This window comes from Micropterus dolomieu, linkage group LG06, assembly GCF_021292245.1.
Source record: "Micropterus dolomieu isolate WLL.071019.BEF.003 ecotype Adirondacks linkage group LG06, ASM2129224v1, whole genome shotgun sequence".
In the NCBI taxonomy this organism is placed as follows: Eukaryota; Metazoa; Chordata; class Actinopteri; order Centrarchiformes; family Centrarchidae; genus Micropterus; species Micropterus dolomieu.
This window is the reverse complement of record NC_060155.1, coordinates 25089064-25109929: the sequence shown is the minus strand read 5'-3', so window position 1 is coordinate 25109929 and position 20866 is coordinate 25089064. Positions and strand designations below refer to the sequence as shown.

Below are 20866 nucleotides of genomic sequence, written 5' to 3'. Positions count from 1 at the left end.
AATTTCCTTAATGAATGATAAAGTGCTGGAATCCATCTGTATCATTCAATTTTTAAATTATTTTTTCAGCTGTAACCCGACAGGACCAAATGCTGGTGGAAAGATGAAAACATGGATCAAACAAATAGGCTAAGACATAGGTTACTCATGGACCTATGATTCTAAATTCATAGTCTGACCCAGTAATATTATTAGTTATTTTGGTGATTTGCAGTTGCAAAATGTGTCTTGGCTCAAACTGACTGTAAAGATTTAGATTTATCAGATGTAATGTAGTAGTATAGTAATGTAGTCTACAGTAAATGTTTCAGTGCAACTGTTGCCAACCTGACAGCTGCCTTAATGTCCACAGAGTCAAAGTTTTATAACCAAGGACAGTGCAGACTACAGATTTTATTGTGTGCTGAGGATGAATCCATGATGTCCTTACATTGATAACAGATGGATCATAAATGTCATGTTAAAGATCTTGTTTGGGTAACAAACTAATACCCAATCGAGATTTAGATGTTTCTAAAGACGTAAACTTCTGCAAATGAATGTGTTCAATAACTGCTTTCATATCAACTGTATGAATGAGGAAATTAAATGTGTCAAGGAAATTAAATGGTGTGCCAAACAGCTGCTTCGGGCCCTGCAGTCCGAGAGAAACTCAGAGTTTGTTGAAGAAAAGCTGCCAGCGAGCAGATTAGGTTCACAGAGTCAGTTATGATGATAGCTGACTCAGAGTTCTGCAACAGAGTTTCCCTCATCTCAGGCTCAACAAACTCTTTCGGCTTTCTGAAAACAGGGTGCTGCTGACTATGTTACAAATTAGGCACAGCACATTATGTGAACATCTATGTTCCAGTCATAATGTGTTTAGCCATGCATTTCAGTCCATCACTTTGACTACAACCACCTTCCTCAGTAGTCTTAATAATCTAGAAAACGCTTTAACCCAATTAAACATAAATGGCTGACAATTAAAAAATCAATTAAATAACATTAACCTGCCACTAGCAGAGTCAAGTATGACCACGACAAACAATGCAACACTCACCTGTTTTAACTACATTCTGTGAGCCTTGTGCACCACAAAATGCTCCACAATCTTCCCTTACACTTGTTAAACTTCATTCTTAATCCCACATCTCTGCTTCAGTTGTTCCATTCACATACAGTTTTTTTTGTTTCAAGTACAATACTAGTAATAGAAAATACTTCACACACAAAACATTAATAACTTGAAAGTAAATGTGATTTTTCACTTCTATCCCTGCTCTTATGATCCCGCCAACTTTATTGAAGTGCAATACTAAATTGCTGGAGTACCCAGCACTGATGTCAACTGCAGGACCTCATAAAGTTGCACCAGTCTGACACAAATACACCTGTGCATTATTCCAGTGTGTCTGCATTTACGCTAACCGTATGTTTTTGAGTATTATCCGCTGGTGTGTGGATCTAAGATCTGTATTTGGAGGATGCTTTCAACGCTTTATACAAAATCAGAGAAATAACATTCTTCTTCAGCTGTGACTGTTTTTCTCCCAAAGTCATCACATCAGACGAAGGCTGTGTTCGAAAAGTCTTTTTTGCTTAGGAAGGTTCCTAACTGAGGGAAGTGAACCGGAAGGATTTCAATGGCAGCCATGATAAGAGCTGTTCGAATTCTCTAAAAGCTAAGGAACGGTGCCTCAGTGCTTCCTTTCATATCTCCTTTAGCATAGAGTACACCTGACCATCCTTTATGAAAGGAAAGGAGAGAATACTATCCCACAATTCCTTGCGGCGGCAACATTTAAAGCCACACACGTTCTCAAACTCAAACATAAAATCCATCAACCACATTTAGCAAGATCCTTGCAATACAGAAGCACGTTATGATACTTTAATAAGACTCACAATTACCTTCTTTCTTTTGGTTTGTTTTCTTGGCTTTTTTGTAATCTAACACCGTTTCTGGTTGTTCAAATAAGTCATTAAGTGTTTTCTGCAGTAAAAAAATAAATACATCACCAACCATGATGGATAAAGGAGGTTGATCAATCATGTTAAGTTACTACTGGCTATTAAGCCTTTTCTCTCTTATGCCATAACTTGCTAATATGCATATATCTCAACAATAACTGAGACCCATGCGAGCTGTAACTACTTTTGTAACGTGATCAACGTTATGTACTGCAGCCTTCAGCAAATTAATTTTACTTCAGTCACAGATGCTCCCTCGCTTTAATAAAGGCAAAGATCCAGCTGGATAACCTCTACAGTAGGCGTTTCCCACACACTGATTTATTTGTGGCGGCCTGCCACATTATCAACGTTGATATTTGATTGATTTTGTTACTATTTAAAATGGGTAAAATCATATTTGCGAAGATATTCTCTGAGCATCTCCTCTCGCCCAGTGCTAATGGTTATGCATACATACTTTTATAACTATGATGTTGTAGATGAACTTTCACTTTCAACATGATTTCATTGTTAAGTTATTGTTAATAATTTTCATCTACCATGTTGCATCTGTGCCTGAAAGAGGACAATATATCCCCAGCACATGTCTATTTCTGGATATATAAGTATCCATGCCTGATAGCAAATTATTCCAAATCAGAAATATTTATTCATTGAGTCATTTTATCTTTAATCAAATTAAATAGTGTATTTGATTTGACAGTATCAGTTTTCCTATGCATATCATCCCTCTCACCCACTCCTTCATCCCTATTATTGGATTATCTGAATCAGTCACTAATATAAATTAGATGAAAGATGCCAGTGTGTGTTTGGGGAATACAGATCAGACTCCATCTCTGCCCCCTTCCATCCTAACCCTCTGATAACATGAACTTCATGATGAAGAAAGAGATTTTAGTTCCTTACAATTTGAGTCTTTGGTTTTCTTCTGCCATAATTTATGTTAGTTTTTACATGACATGACCACCCTGCTTTACACAACTTAAAAGGCTCACAAAAGAGTGAGCAGGAGAACCTCATAGGTGATCATACAATTTTAAACAAGTTGAGCTTAAACCAATTATCTAACCATTTAGAGGAAACGAAATCAGACGGGAATGTGCATCTTCTCAATAACAGCTGCTCTGATTTTACCTGATTACCCTCCAACGGCTTCTCAATCCTGTTGAGTACTTAAGGCAGCGTCTCCTGCCACGCATTGAGCACATTTTATTTGTTTAAATTGTCTTCTCATTTCCCTCCCTTGTGTCTCCATGCCTTCCACTTAAGATGTTAAGAAAAGAGGCATGGAAACCGGCATGTAGTAAAATGAGACATCCCCATTCTCTCAAACATGCTAATAACTATTGTGGGTTAGGCTCTCAGCACCTCACAAGTGTAGCCTGGGTGTATGTCACCAGTGTGGGCTAGATAACACCACAGTACCAGCAAATTCGAAAGACAAAACAACAAGCCTAGTGATCATCAATTGTGCCATTATTTATTTATCTTAACGCCAAACAGGGCCAATTAGACTACTTCAAAGAAGAGGACAGGGAAAAAACAACAATCAAGAATTTGGGTGCATGACACTCTTCATTCCTCACAGTGGGTGGTTACATTTTTCTTCGCTTATACAGTAAGTCTTAAAAGTCTATTAAAACAATACTCGATTGCAAATTGTACATTGACAGAGAGGCTTATTGGTTTCTGTAATTTTTTTTTTGACAATACTGGCAGCAAAAAAAACCTTTCCTAATGTCATTCCAAAGTATACTGGCCTTATTCTGCATAAAAATGCAGTTTATCTGAAGTTAGTCTGCTATGGTAGAGAAAGAGCAACGCAAAAGGGAATTTTGCATTGAGCGATAGGGTGATTTCTTTGTGGCCAAGAAGAACAGCAAAACAATTTTTTAGAATAAATGGCGTGTGATTTATGTTTTAAGACAGAAAATCTGAACCTAGCCTTTAAAAAAAGTCCACACACGATTTTGGAAGTAAGAAAGAAAGAAAAGCTGCACTGGAAGGTTTATCTTCTGAACCTCTGACCACATCAATAGGTGTCATTTACACTGGGGACGCTGGGGACATGTCCCCACCACTTTTTGAAATGGCTGATTTTGTCCCCACCACTTTTTGAAAGTATTTGTTAAAATGGTTCTGATAAATTGCTTGCAACAAGAAATGTTAAATAACAAATAAGAATGATTTGAGAAAGATTTATTTGCACTATAAGAAACATGCAATGCAATGTAAGTTTCTAAGAAACAAATGTGCATTGTCCAAGAAAGTAACTTAAGCTAAAAAAAAGTTGCTGATTACTATATTGTATTACATTATATTTTTATATTTTGTATTGTCACTGTACACCTGAATTTTGTGTTTCCCTTATTTATATATATATATATATATATATATATATATATATATATATATATATATATATATATATAAAAAGACATCTCAACCATAAATTGGTCCAGAAAATGTCTCCAGAATGCAGGAAATTAAGTGTTTAATGCTCAAAATCTCCTGGGGGAGGACCCCAGTCGTGAATATTAATTCTAATATCTTCTTGTTTTGTTCACGTTTCGGGAGCAAGTGTGTCACTGCACCCCTAATCTGAGCCCTTAACTGTCCCCACCACTATTCTTTGGTGGGGACAGTTTACTACTTCAGCACAAAGTGACTGACCACGTCCAACCTATGGAGACAGCCAAGATGCCCAACAAGTTGGAATTTTTGCCTTTCTTTGTGCTTCAATTTCATCTTTAACCATAAAACAAAGGTATAGCCCTGTTAGAGATTTAAAGCAAAACATCACCCTGTTTAATAATCTGGCTTGCAGTGCCAACTAGTGGCTTCAGAATAGTTTTTCCACACCTTGTGCCACAGTGATGTATATTTGCACTATTAATCACTTATTGGGAGTGGCCACAAGTACAACTGACCACATCCAGCTGTGATGTGGTGAACAATTTAAACACTACAGCAAGGCAAAAAATCATAACGCTGGTGGGAAGTGCAGCATGTACGCTCTCTCCATAGGAAAGCAATTACTCACACTGGCACAACAGGATCCTGCTGTTGATAATGTCTAGAGAGCTTGGAAAGTTAAGTCTGACTCTGCCGGACACATGGTACTAAATGATGATGAACCAACAAGAATTTGGAATCACAAGGTTAATGAGAGTGGAGAGACTGAACCAAACAGTGTTAAACATGGTACGAAAAACTTTTCACATTTCAAGGTTCAAATTTTTCACTGCTGACATTAATCTTGGAATTTAATCATTCCTTCCAATAGCAACATGAAAGATGGCTAACTGAAAGTAACGTTAATGTTACATCCACAACACATGATAATTGTAAGAAAGGACAGAGTACTTGGCTCTATGTTTTTATAGTTTCTCTCAGCTGTCTTGTTCGATTCTCAGTGGATTATAGCCCATAAATATGTTCCTTGGTAGTGGATATGGTATGGTTAGATATGTTTCTTATAAGAAACAGATAGCATTATTGATGGACAGAACTTTACTGACTGCAAAAAAAAAGGTTAAGTGTGTTAGTTTTAGTGGCATCTAGTGGTGAGGGTTGCAAATTGCAACAAATGGCTTACTGTGCATTGACTTGCTCCTCTGACGAAATAAGTACTTTAAAATAAATGTATTAATGGGAATTGTAAATAAAGCAATAAAAAACCTAACTTTGTACTTTTTCTCAATGAGGTTGTACAATTAAGGTTGTATATCAGTTTAATATCTAAATCCAACTACAAAAAGGCAGCGAAAACTGTCAAGATACGGTCTTCTTTTAATATCTTTATATAATATAGTTTTTATTGTTTGTGTCCTCTTTTAGGTTTTTATACTGTTCTCTATACTTTACTTTTACTGTTACTTTATGTCCCATGTACACTTTATTCCTGTTTTCACTATCAAGATTTAAGGAGGAAAAGAAGAAATCCAATTATTCCAATACCACAAGAATGCACCATCAGTCACCGCTCACCCCTCCCTTTGCAAGCGCGTTGGAGAAGCTACAGGAGCCGACACGCTCTGTCTGCTCTCGTGCTAAATAATAGCCTACGGGTCCTCTATTTGTCCAAATTTCACTTCTCTTCTTACTTCTAACAAACCAGATGATGACGACTACTACTACTACTGCTTGTTTTTTCTTATGTATTTCGTATGGGTCAAACGGCTAAATCAACTTCTGTACAAGAGTTATTTTGGGCAGTGGAGGAAACAGGAGCTACAATGTGTAATCCGCAGATGCAGACAGGTCCTTAATTAAGACTTTTCATTAATATAATAATTAGTTCATTTATCCATACGGCAGTCTTTTTTTATTACTTGACTGAAAATGTTTCCAACTATGTTTAATCATAGTTGTTGTTTTCAAAGTTTACTTTTCTCATTGACAAACACATTGTGTTTCCTGTGGCCTCTTTGCAATAACAATCACTCAGTGATTTTTGCCGGTTAAGCATCCTTAGTGTTAAGCAGCAGCATCCGAATATTCTGCATGCATTAGCAGTTACCAAATACTGCTCTGACATGATGTAAACAGGGTGAAAGGTAAACAGTGAGGCCGATATCAATGAGATCAAATAAAGTTGGTTTACAGGTTGCATAATTTCCTGTGAATCCATCAATCTGTCACTAATAATTAAAACTACTATGGAAAGGTCATTTCAGAATGTAAAGACGTTGAATGACTACTGCAGAGGAAATGCGAATCATAAATCAAGAAATGGTGTTTGATTTCATGAAAATCTTGATGATTAAAACATAAAGGTAAAAAGCAGTTTAATGAATCTAAAACAAACTGTAGTGTCAAACAATACTTCTTTCACTGTACTAGCAGTTGGCAGAATCAGTAGTGTGTTTTATCAGTCTGTGTTACATGATAATATGAAATTTCTACCAGTTACTGCTTTGACATCGTCATTCAGTCATGAAATTCTTGCCAATGTCTTGTGATTTGAAAGGTGTGATTTACATTTTTTGTAGTAGCTGTTTCAAGACAATATATGCTGGCAAAAACAGACTAAAGCTCAGTGATTTTGTTTTGTTATTGCTCTGAACATGAGAGACAGAGGCCTTTCAATTATAGATCATAATAGTCTCTCTCTCTCTCTCCTCCATTTCTCTTTCCAGCTGTTCATGTAGCTTTCAGCTGTGAAATGGGGGGGGGGGGTCATTCGGTCCTGTTGGGATAGAACATAACCGCGTTTTACGTCAATTAGACTGCACAAAAACACAATCAAACCTCCAGATAGAGCACAGCAAGCCTCTGATCACTAGGTGTGTGTTGCATTCCAGTGCTGTTATTAGGTTAGTCTGTGGGATTATGTGGGAGTTTGTTTTAATGCTGTGTGGCAAGACCTTTAAATTCTTATATATTTTTGTCCATTTAGTTTACCATCTATTCATACTTAGTTACTTCATCCATCTTGGCAGATCAAATATTATCCTTGCTCAATAAAACTAGGTTGCTGTCCAGGGTGTAACTGGAAAAATATTTTTTTGTGACATTTTTTGACAGTGGCAGTCTGGGAGCAGGAAGCTTTTCCCTTTTACCACAAGTATATTCACTCTTTTTCTAGCCGTTTGAGATAACAGAATGCCTAAAAATCTGTTCATAATTTTGGAACAAAGTGGTCCTGGGTGATAATGGTGTCCAGTAAAATCTAGTTCACACTACACAATTCTTCAATTTGGCGCTCGGCGAGCTCGGCGACCGTCAGGCTGTGATTGGGAGTAAATCAGCGGTTGATTGGCAGTCGCCAGTCGTTATGTGTGAACTACTGAACAATGTATCAAAACGGCTCCCCGACACCTCACTGCCACATCGCCGACGTCTGGCATATATCTAGCATGCAAAATATCTGGAGAAGTCAGACGACTCCACATCCACAGCCAGCCAATGAGAGCAGGCAGCTGGCAAAGCAGGCAGCTACTTTTTCTCTGCAAAACACTTTTTACTCACCTCCAGCTCTCTCTCCAGCTGAAACGATCCCTGCTACCTGCGTGTGCTAATTCATTCGAATATTCTTTGTCTTTATAATTATTATAGGAACAACCCCAGGTTTCTTTTCAGCACTGTAGCCAGGCTGACAGAGTAGCTGTAATTAAACCTCTTCTGAAAAAGCCCAACCTTGATCCAGATGTTTTAGCCAACTACAGACCTATATCTAACCTTCCATTTCTCTCCAAGATCCTGGAGAAAGCAATCGCCAAACAGCTGTGTGACTTTCTACGTACCAATAGTTTATTTTCAGTCAGGATTTAGAGTTCATCATAGCACAGAGACAGCACTGGTGAAAATTACTAATGACCTCTTAATTGCATCAGACAAAGGACTCTGTACTGTCTCTGTACTGGTTTTATTAGATCTTAGTGCTGCATTTGATACCATTGATCATCAGATCCTATTACAGAGACTGGAACATTTCATTGGCATTAAAGGAACCGCTCTAAGCTGGTTTAAGTCCTATTTATCAGATCGGTTTCAGTTTGTACATGTTAACGATGAATCCTCGGACCAATATTCTTCACTTTATATATGCTTCCTTCAGTCAATATTGTGTTATATGTTATATGTTAAAACCTGGATGACCTGTAATTTTCTAATGTTAAACTCAAATAAAACTAAAGTTATTGTTCTGGGGCCCAAGCACCTCCTTGATGCATTATCTAAAGATATAGTTTCCCTTGATGGCATCGCCCTGGCCTCCAGCACCACCGTGAGGAATCTTGATCTTGCTCTGATCTTTGATCAGGACATGTTGTTTAAGACTACCCCACCAGAGCACTGCGCTCCCAGAATGCAGGGTTACTTGTGGTTCCTAGAGTCTCCAAAAGTAGAACGGGAGCCAGAGCGTTCAGCTATCAAGCTCCTCTCCTGTGGAACCAGGTTCCAGTTTGGATTCGGGAGGCAGACACCATCTCCACATTTAAGAGTAGGCTTAAAACTTTCCTCTTTGATAAAGCTTATAGTTAGGGCTGGCTCAGGTGAGTCCTGAACCATCCCTTAGTTATGCTGCTATAGGCCTAGACTGCCGGGGGATTTCCCATGATGCACGGAGCTCCTCTCTCCTCTTCTTTCTCTCCCTCTGTATGCAACCTCATCCCATTATTGTATGTTACTAACTCAACTTCTCCCCTTTCCGGTAGTCTTGTGCTTTCTCGTCCCTCTCCTCTCTCCTCCTATCACTTCCTGCAGGTTTTTCTGGCTCTGGAGCTGTGGAGTCTGGATCTGTGGTTGCGGGTCACCTGCTGCCCCTGTGTTCCTGCTCGACACCCTCTGCTACAATTATTGTTACTAGTCCTATTGTTATTATTGTTATTATAATCATTAACATTACGATTGTTGTCATTAACACTACTGTAAATATCTGTACCATTATTCATTCAGTCTATAGCAACATCACCTTTACTGTCTGTACCTCTGTGTGTATATTGTGTAGGCTGCCTCCCTCCCCTCTCTCTCTCCTTCCATCCCCCTCCCTCTTTCTCTCTGTTCCTCTCTCTCTCTCTCTCGCTTGCTTGCTCGCTCACTCTCTCTCTCCCCCCCAACCGGTCAAGACAGATGGCCGCCCACCCTGAGCCATGGTTCTGCTCGAGGTTTCTGCCTCTTAAAAGGAAGGTTTTCCTTGCCTCTGTCACCTAGTGCTGCTCTTGGTGGGAACTGTTGGGTTTCTGTAAATATCATCACAGAGTACGGTCTAGACCTGCTCTTTTATGAAAAGAGATAACTGTTGTTGTGATTTGGCACTATATGAATGAAATTTAATTGAAAATAATTGCTATCTTTATCACGTGTGTTTTCTTGACAAAATGTGGTTTGGAGACCAGATTTGTTGTTGATATAATTCACCGTGCTGCATGATGGTACACACGGGGGTGGCTGTGGCTCAAGAGGTAGAGCTGGTGGCCGACTAATTGAAATATCAGTGGTTTGATCTCCGGCTCCTCCAGTCTGCATGTCAAAATGTCCTTGGAGCTCAAATTACTGAATTTGTGTGAATGTAAGTTTCTGTTTCTGGTAAGCAGTTGGCAACTTAGCCTCACATGTAGTGTAAAGCCCACTAGTCCTCACAGAAGCTGATGTAGGACGGTACAGCCTCTGTATACTCATCCAGATTGTTAGGTAGCATTCCTCAATACATCCCAGTCAGTACAGTGTAAGCATTCCCGAAGATCCTCCATAGCTTCACTGTTCCACTACTTTGTTGTCCTCACAATAAGTTTACAGAGCTTTAATCGTTGCCTGTTTGCAGGAATCAGGTGGTCAGTGTCCCAGTGCAGCCTCAGGGATCGCTTATTAGGCACAGTTAATTCTAGTAATACTGACACCTGCTCCTGGTTCCCCATTGCCAGCAATCTCTTGACTCTGCTGAGCAGCAGCGATGTACTGTTCCGAGCGAAAGAATCCTGTCCCTGTTGCAGATCAGTTGGGACAGGACTAGGCCAGGGCAGGTGTCAGCCGGGCCATCAACAAGAAACCCAGAGCTGGTGTAGTCTGAACCGCCAATGGAGAACCGGAAGCAGGTGTCAGCCGGACCACCGCCTGATAGCCAGGCAGGACTGATGGTACATCTGTAGTGCAGAATAACGTAGTCTCTGGGGTGCTAGCCAGCACAGTGTCTGGGGCGCTACTCAGTTGAATCTCCAAGAGGCCGACCAGCAAAGTCTCCAGGACAATGATCAGGTGAGTCTCAGGAACACTGAACAGCTGAATCTCAGTGACTATGGCCAGTTCAGTCTTTGAGGCACTTTTCAGCTCAGTTCCTGCTGGCCAGCTCAGTCTCTCCAACACTGGGCAGCTCAGTCTCTGGAACATCGGGCAGCTCTGTCTCTTGCAAGCTGGTCAGCTCCATCTCTGGGATTCCATGCAGTGAGACCTCCGCACCACTGGATAGTAGCAAGGGGAAAGAGCAGAGCTGCAATGTGTAGGAGGACTGAAACAGTGATGAAACATGATGGCGGTGAGAGCCACGCTTCTTTGTGGAAGGCTTTACTGAAGGTGGCTCTAGGTGGGATCCAGCAGGAAACTGGATTAGCCGACTAGGTGTTCTCTGTCTCCAAAGCAACTGACTCAGGGGTTGGAGCTGGCGGAAGGTTAGCTGTCCAGGGGTTTGTCTAAGAACCAGGTGGTTGTAGTTTCATGACACTGAGCCTAATAGGCTGAAGTGCAGGCTGTTTGCTAGCAGGCCAGGATAAAGGCTGGTGGCTAGCAGCCGGGATGCTAGCAGCTTTACTATAGCCAGCAATAGCAACCAGAGTTAAGTCCTAACAAAACTATAAATGGAACAAACAACAAAAAATGGCAAGCTGCGTAAGGTCAATTTCTTTGTGCCATAGAGCTCCATTAACCAAAAACTTCCAGAAACACCTCAATGAGCTACACTACTGTAGTGTAATATGTTCAATCATTCTCATGTACACACACACTGTGGTTTATTTTGATTCAGTGACATATACACCGTCCAGCTGCCGGAAATGCTGATTATCTTCCACTGAATAGTACCCAATAAATGCACAATTTCTTCCTCTTTGAGTAACATATGACTAAAATCTACTGTCACCAGCTATTTTAGGAAATGACTGAGCCTTGTTTAAAAAGAAAACTATAAATTCATGAGTCAGTTTTAAAGATTCAGTTGGAAAGGCTTGAAGGTGAGGGGACAGGGAAGTATTTAGAAACTGACGTTTTTGGTTTTCACTTCTTTTTTTTTTAATCTAATTTGGGATTTGATTAGTCATGTGCTTTCAAAAGGCCTTGTGATTTTGATCAGGATGACAATCCTGCCTTGATATAATCCCTAAGATTTAAATATATTCTTATCTTATATTTTCTTATAAAAATAAAGTCAAAAGCTAGATAACTCTCACTCTTCCCCTTTCTGTTCCTCGCAGACACGTACACCGTGGCATTTTACGTATGTTGATAAGATCTGAACGTATCCTATAAATCAATCAGCCAGCTGTTTTTTTCATGACATCTGGAGGTTTAAATATAGATTAATTATCATCATTAAAAATTAATATTAATTCCTATCTTGCCATCGAGTCTGGATTAGGATAGATGATATCAGCCATCACCACCAGTATAATTTTATATTAACTGTTCAATCAAAACATTAATGATACGTAACTGCACAAGAAGTAATTCTTCTTGTGATCCAAACTTTCTCATAAAACCTACATGGTCTGTGATTAGTGGAGACATCTTGTGTCTCATGTCTATGATTAGTTATTGTGATCAGCTAATTAATCCATTTCTCTCTTCTCTCACTTGGTATCTAATGTGGAGGTCCGCCGTGAATGACTGCTCCGTCCTGGTTCAGTCATACATGTGAATCTTTATCAGCTCTTTAAGAAGTACTCTGGCCAAATGTCCTTCTAGGGATGTGTGCGAGTGAGAATTAGTTATCCCTAGAGGCAAGACTATCCTTTAAAAAACATTATTTACATGGCGTCTGCTGACTGACCACACAAGTTGTGTTGCCACACAGTTTTAGAGAATCAACAAATGCTTACACTTTTAAGAGCAAAAGCAAATCTATTTAAGGTAGACTGTGTTACTGAAAATAAATATCTCGCTATGGATTGGTGGTTATTATTATTTTTATTGGTATAAATATAGAATATGTGGCCCTGCGATGGACTGGCGACCTGTCCAGGGTGTACCTTGCCTTTCGTCCAATGTCAACTGGGGTTGGCGACCCTGTACGCAGGATAAGCGGTTGACAATGGATGGATGGAAGTATAGAATAGATAAATAATTATTTTAATTATATAATAATTAATATACAATTATTATGCTAGTTTTGCATATTCTGTCTTGATTTGCTTAATGTGTTGGATTCTGTTCAGTGATTTCAGAATTGTGGGTAGACTCAGTTTCCTTGAAGCCTCCCTTGTGTCAGTTCTGTCCATGTTCACGTTCATACTTTCCTGCACCTCTTCCTACATCTTAAACCTAGGAAGGATTGAGGTAAAAAAAAAACAAACAACCAATATAGCCATTCTAGTGCGAGGTTTTGTGCACAGCAATGGACAAGAAAGGTTTTCAGAGCAGTTTTGTTTGTCTTGCATCCCTGTTATGTGACATCTATAATGTGTAAGAGTTTTAAGCGGGTGTGGAAAAATGCTTTAAAGTAACAATGCTATCAAAAATACACATTAGTAGATTATATTTATCAATTAACAAAACCCTAAATGGGTGAAATTAAATCAATATTTGGTGTGACCACCCTTTTAGGTACACTTGCACATAGTTTTTGAAGAAACTTGGCAGTTAGGTTGGCCCAAACTCACATAAATCTTGGAGAACTACCCACAGTTCTTCTGTGGATCTAGGCAGCAGATTTGACTGAGGGCACTCTCAGTCACACCACACCTTCTGGTCTTCCTGTACAGGAGCATCATAGAACCTGTCTACTATTCCACATGCTACTTCACAATACTGTCACCAACAGGAACAAAATTCACACACAATGCCTCTAAAATTATTGGTCTCCCTACTCCCACAACGTCTCAGCCCTCAGTCACGCTGCCATCACACGCAGAGCACTTACAAAAGCACACGACCCCAGCCACACCCTGAACTCGTGCTTCACTTTACTCCGATCTGGATGAAGATACAGATCTCTGATCTGTAAAAGAAACTGTTTTTGTGTTTTTTGTTCTTTATTCACTTTGTTGTCATGTTAGTTCACTGTTCCTTAATTGTTCTCATGTGTGTACAGGCTGTGGAAACAAATTTCCTCCAACCCGAGGACAATAAATTATCTATTAATCAATTCTATTCAGCTTAATTGGCATGATTGTAAAACAACAATATTGCCAAAGCTACAAATAAATTAGAAAAGAACTATTAATTTCATACATTTCTTTAAATAAGTAAATAAAACATTAAAAGTTTTTGTGTGTTCAAAAATAATAATAGTAATAAAAAAAAAGTACAAATTAATATTAAAAATAAATAAGTACAACTATGTGTGTGTGTGTGTTGTGAATTCAATTCATATGGTTCATCAAATAAATAAAATAAAATAAATAAAGCAGTAAAAGCGTGTTTGTGTGTGGGCCTGTGTTTAAAAATATTTAAATAATATATTAAAAATTAAAATAAATAAATAAAACAGTAAACGTGTGTGTGTGTGTGTGTGTGTGTGTGTAATAGACAAAAAATTAAAAATACAAATAAAAAAAACCTGTATCAAATGTGAAAATTTTATTTATATTATTTTCATCTATGGAACAGGATGAAAGGGAAGGAAGATGGAAATTTGAAGTAACAGATTTTAGCAATTAAAAGTTATACCTGAATCATCTAGTTAATGAATTGACAGAATTCTGAAATCAGGTTCAAAGTTTTGAAGAACACTTTGTGCTTTAAAATAAACAATTCCTTATAAGAAAGCCGGCAGTAGTGAGGAATATAATAAAGAGGACTTAAAGAAAGTATTGGAGGAAACTCTGTCATTCATTACATTCACATTTAAATTTACTCATTTGATGCTTTTATCCACTGCGACCTACATTTGGTGAAATGCACTATTAGAGTGAGTAAGAATCGGGGTACGATTAATGTCTGGTATTAGAAAAGAATATGGGAACATGGATATCTGATAATGAACTATGTTTAGCACCGACCTTTATTAAAGAACATAGTATAGAAAACCTGAGTTATGAGGAAAACAGAGGGAGATAATGAACAATAGCAAGAAACATAGAAGAAGAAAAGTATGAAAAGGTTGATTTTTCTTTTTAATCAAACTTAAAGAGTCACTTATAGGAAATAATCCAGGCACTCAACATGAAGCAGTCCAAATTTAGCCAAAGAAATCCACTAAACAAAGTTATTCTGGAGAGCTGTAAAATACAAAGTCCATCAACAGAAAATAATCCAGAAGGGCTGACAGATCTACAGATAGTTTCCAGATATGTGGCTAAGCAAAACCAGGCAGATGCTCACAGAAGTGATGAACAATGGACCAGCAATGACAGAACAGAAATGATAACCGTTTGCAGTATTCACTGGCAAACGAGGAGGTCAGGAGCAAAAACAGATACCAATCAGGGCAGCACAGACACACAGGCAGGCAAGGTGATTGAGAGGGAACAGACAGACAGGCACAAACAGGCCATAATTAACTTACAAAGCAGGCAGAGAGGCAAACTAAACCCCCAAAACAAGGATTGAGAGCGTAAAAATACAAAGCAGACAGACCGAAATAAAGAAACAAAGGCAAAGCAGACTCAGATTGTGACAGGGAAGAGATTTTCGTGGGAATTATTTAGTAGAAAAAGGAACTACTCAAGGTAGTAAAGTACGGTCAATATTGTTTTCAATCATGACATATGAAATAGTTTTATACATACTCGGTCTGTTGAGGTGTCATTATTGCAGATGATAAGGGTTAAGTGGAAAAGGTGATGGAATATAGAATTTATAGTTAGTGAGCAATGCTAAGCAATATTGAAGACATTGGCACTGGAATGGGGTTTTAAAATTTGTAAGATTATTAAATGTCTTTTTTTTTCACTGTAGTAATTGGTATTTGCCCTTAACTATTGAACTCCTATTCTATTGATATGAATTATTTAGATCTTTCACGCACAGTGTTGGGAAGGTTACTTTAGAAAAATTTAATAGGTAACCGATCACTAGTTACCCTATTTAAAATGTAATTCTACTGTAACTATTTCAATAACTTTATCAAAGTAATGCAACTTATTACATTTAAATACTTATTTTTCTTAAATTTCTAATGAATGCATAAAAATGTTAACCATTTAGAAATGATAACTTGAGAGGCAGTTTAACTGTCAGACAGGTGGCGCTATTACATTATAGTATGTTATTTAATGTTGTTATATTATATAGCCTAGCTTTTTATAGAACACATTCACATGTAACCCCTATTGTAATCATGAACATTTCAATGAGTAACAGTAATTTAATTATGTTTTTTTCCCCCAGTAACTGTAATGGATTACAGTAGCATTAAATTTTTATTTTAAACTAGTTACTCTCCAACACCAGTTACGCACTATGCGTGTTTTATTAAGTTAGTCGGTTGCAGTGTTTGTTTGTTTGTTGTAGCCCCACATTCAATTAACATTTGTTTGTAAAGTGGAAAAACCACTCACACTCCAAGTCCCACAATGCCTCGCGTGGCAGAGGAGACGCCCGACGCTGTGATTGGTTGATTGCCAGGTCATGTGACGCATCCGGCGTCTCCTCCCGAGCAGCATTTCGCTAGTTTGATGTGACATCCTGTGTGTTTCTCACTCCCGAGGCTACAGAAACGGCCCAACCTCTGCGGGCACAGCAGACCGAGAGCAGCCTGTCTGAACTGTTAAACTGCGAAACGAGCACCACGGTACGTTCAGCGGCTCCGCGAGCTGCAAACACACACTCTTACATTTGTTTATCAACTTTAATCAGAGCTGAGCGTGCGTGTCGTAACGTTAGCATTATGTCGTGCAAAGGTGTCGGTTCAAGCTCATAAAATAAACTGGGTGTCCGTGTAGAACTAGACAAGGTTAATGTTTAACCTTGTCTCGGTTGCACTTATGTCGATGAAACAAACGCTTTAATAAGCCTAGTCTGTAAAATACACCCGTGTCATGACGCTTTCTTGCAAAACATCTTTTGTCTTTTGTTTATCGTCCAATCATAACGGTTAAATTTAAGGTATTTGCGGCATGTGGCACTTAGAGGAAACTTCAAAAGGACTTTCATAAGTAGTAGGTCACTCCCTCACAACAAAAGAGCAACACATAACACTGCGTGTTTTTGTGGTTTTTTTTACTTGAATGACCGTGTGTTTCCACGTGTGCTGTTGTCACTTTTATCAAACATCTTTTTTATTGAGCACTTGTATTACATAAATATCACAACAATACTTTCTGTACTCAGAAAAGACTAAACAGTAAGAACAAACAACAGTACTCATCAGGAAGACAGTAAGAAGTGATTACTGTTACATCAAATAAATAAAAATAAATAGGTAGAAATAAGTTGATAAAGGTAAAATACTGAGTTGACCAAAGACCAGTCAAAAACTCAAATCTGCTCCATCAGGACTATTTTGTTGCGGTTTTAATCCGATTTGACTGTCTATATAAAGTTGAGTAGACACCATGCCGGAGTATTAGTTTGAAGACCAGTATCAATGCCTGATTATTTCCCTGGAGGATCACTTCCAAATTCCCTCATCCTGCTGTCAAAATATCCCTTACACAATAGAAACTGTAGTGTTGAGACTACAACTGAACTTAACTTCAGACAGACTAGACTGCATCTTTTAGCCATCTACAGCTCCATATTCTTTTTTTTTTCCTCGAACTTCCTCTGTTTATAGTAAAATTTAGTATATATTTATAGTAGACTTATCCCTTTTTTTTTTTAGTCAACACCTTTGAGGATGCAGCCTTCTTGTTTGAATAAACTTTACTGCCACGGGACAAAAAACAGGGTCTCATGTTTAATAACCCTGCATTGAGTGAGAAAAATCAATGCTTGAAAATTTGAATGCCGCCTCAAGTCTGAACAACAACTTTGAAAGTTGGAGAAAATGTTGTTGCACGACTTGCTGAGGTGACTTCATATTACACAGAAACATGTGGATGAAAGTAAATGTTTTTTTATTAATTCATGTATTGCATATACATACTTTGATAGCAACATCACATACATAGCAGACGGTCACCCAGGCGCTATACAAAAACATCTATGTTGTTTCCTCATTAGCCTACGACTCAAAGCTCATGAAGAACAACTTCCCAACTCGGGAAATGGGAACATCCGAGGAGCTTGTGAATGCACCATGTGACCTGTACTGTGTCTCAGTTCGGATACTTACTTAACTACATTTGACCGCAATTCTCACCTGCCAAAATATCCGCTGGTTCATTTATTCATTTGACTTAAATAATATTTTATAAAAAATACATCCTTTTACTGCTTGTGTGTGCCATTGCAAATACTGCAGCGTCCTCGGCCACTGGGTTTAAAAATAAGTTGGTGGTCCCTCCTCTTCCGCTACGTAGCCAAGATGGTGACCGTTAAGGCTGAGAAATGTCCAACTTTTAGACCGTTAAGAGTACACCATCCAGGTACTCGGAGTGCATTTTGCAAGACTTGTCTGTCTGAATGCAGCTAGAAGCTTTGGTGAGCAGCAACGATATGCTAAAAAAATCATTATTATTAAAATATTATCGCTATTTCCACATTATAATTGCGCACGAGGAGAAGGAGCACACACGCACACCTTGTTAACAAACTCTGTGTTACTTGAGTATTTCTGATGGACAGAAGAAAATCTTTCATGTGAAATAATCAAAGCTGTTTGTTGGACTCCACTCATGCTAGGAACCTGATTGAGAAAATACAGTAGGTTTCCTGGACTTTGTTGCAGGCGAGACGGCCCACCTCGGCCATAAAAAATGCATTACTTGAGTTCACTCTGCTGTCCCATTATGTTTCTATTTATGTATCCTCTTTCTTTCCCTTCCTTCCTTCTTAGATCCATCATGAATTTCTTCCTGGAAACCCTCAAAGTCATCTTGCTGTCCATTTGGTACAATGTGGAATCTTTCATCCACCTCTTTGTGCCCATGAAGAAGAAAAACATAGCTGGTGAGGTGGTGCTGATAACAGGGTCAGGTGGCGGGATTGGTCGTCTCATGGCTCAGGAGTTTGCGGCTCTTGGCACTGTGCTGGTGTTGTGGGATATCAACCAGGAGGGGATGAAGGAAACGGCTAGACTGGCTAAACAGAGCGGAGCCAGCAGAGTCCACTACTATCTGTGTGACTGCAGTGACAAGAACGAGGTTTACAGAGTGGCTGACCAGGTAAGGTTTAGAGATCAGTCACCATTTTTTTAATTATTTTTTTCCTAAATGGATTATGTTAATAAAATAGATTACAGTCAACTGTCAGTGCAACTTTTTCCCATCGGTAAACAGAGAATAAGCATGTGTATTTCACTTTACACATAATCTGTCACAATTTCAATGTAGCATCTTCACATCTAGTTCATCCCTTTTCCAGCACTCTTCTGACCAAAGCTACGAGAAACCATTTCTCATCATCGGTATAAATCATGCCGGGTATGATACAGTGAGCTGCTGTTGAATGCATCTAATACAACATGACTCTCTACAACGAGGACTTGCAACTTTGAGATTTCATTTAACTAACGCTATAACTGCAACCAGAGCCGTTACGGCTCTGACAGCGTTTCACATCTACAACGTTACAAAACAGAGGAGCTACAAGAATCCGTGTTACTTTCTTGTTCAGCTCACGTTTATTTACATGTCCACTCTGGCTTAATCATTTCAGACACGCAGACTAACTGCAGACAGGCAGCTCGCAGATATATTTAGAATACACCAGAAACTAGTTTAACGGTTCATTACGACGTTAGCGCTCCTCCACTGATAAACACGGGATTAGCTTTGTGGCAAAATTAGCAACGGGCAGTGTTAGCTGCTGTAACGTTACGTGATTTTAGAGAATATTTAGAAGTGATGAACTAGAGACAAATGTGGACCGTTCACTAGAACTGCCACACTGTTTCAGAATAAATCTACAGTTGCGTCTGTCAGCAGCTTCCAACACCCAGCTACCGTAACATTAACCTGCTGTGAGCTAGTAGGAAGCCGGTGCAGGGAAAAACGGGAGGGTTAGCAAGTCATGAATGTTTTCAGGAGAAGAGAAGTGATTGGGTCTGTTTTCATTAGAATTATTAAAGTCATGTAATTAACGTGACAAAAGACCGACTCAATGCTCACACAGATCTCTGCGTGTGTGGTTTCTAGATGCTGCAGTAAGCTTTGGTAAACTCTGGTCAACTGATTGTTTTCTTCTGTGGTTTTTGTGGCGAGGCAGTGTAGTTAACAGGGGAGCTGCAGCTGGTCGCCCTCTGGTGGGCAAACTATGCAACACCCATGACATGAGTGAAGGATCTGACTCTAGGTTTCTTTTTTAATTGTCATATATCTGCCGTTATAAACAGCTGATGCCGATTAAATGCGATTAGCTCATATTGGGCTATAACATCGGTCGGGCTCTACTTCTAATGCCTCAACCCAACAGCCAATCAGGGGCAGAGTAGGGCGGGGTTTTTTCATACCCGCTACTCTGCATAGTCGGACAGCTGAACACGTGGGGATGGTAAAAGATTGCCGAACGAGCTGTCAGTCAGAAAAGAAGCCTGATGTAAGACAGAAGTAAGCTAGATTACAATATGAACTGTCCTGTCTGATACTGTAATGGTGCCAAGATTATACCCTAGCCCACTATAATGTTAGGTAAGCTAATTGTTAATTAATGGAGACCAGTTGCAGCAACCTGTAGTTTAACGTCAACTGGACAAAACATTTTGGCATCGGTGTCATTACCTTTTGAAACCATTTGTTAAAAATGATAAACACTAGATAAATAATGATATGTCTTGTTAACAGCAGATCAGCTGCACAGATGAGTGCAATGCACACCGTTGCACACAGTTATTTATTACAGTAAATATAACTGTTTGGTGTATGACAGGACTTTATTTCAGTGCTTCAGTTTTTTTAAATGTAGTATTAATTTTATTGTCTTTATAAGAAATCTTTTAGTTTAGTTGCTAAATGTTTACGTTTCCTGTTTTCTTTGGCTCTGGGTAGTAGCGTACTTTTGGCCCCTTTGACCTCCTTTCCTGTACCACACAGTCTGGGGCCCTGCTGTAAAATCTGGCTGCAGAGCTGGTTGATATTTCTCTGGGGGATCAGCAGTAGTAGCTACACTTCCAGTCATTACAGTCATTTAGATCAATGTTAATTTAAAAACTGTTAGGTGGAGTTGTTTGCCATTTTGAAGAATGTTGTGAGCAGAACATTTTACAGTGTTAAAA

At 38.9% G+C, this 20866-nt stretch overlaps 1 protein-coding gene across 2 annotated transcripts in view; it reads left to right on the top strand.

Annotated features, from left to right (window-relative positions):
• The first annotated feature begins 16203 nt into the window (after window positions 1–16203).
• The window catches only part of LOC123972109 (epidermal retinol dehydrogenase 2-like), a 46364-nt gene continuing 41701 nt past the window's right edge, over window positions 16204–20866 (top strand). For both annotated transcript variants that reach the window (XM_046051363.1, XM_046051362.1), the window contains exons 1-2: window positions 16204–16342; window positions 18491–18818. In XM_046051363.1, coding sequence (XP_045907319.1) covers window positions 18498–18818 — 321 coding nt within the window. In that variant the 5' untranslated portion in view covers window positions 16204–16342; window positions 18491–18497. The remainder of the gene's footprint in view (window positions 16343–18490; window positions 18819–20866) is intronic.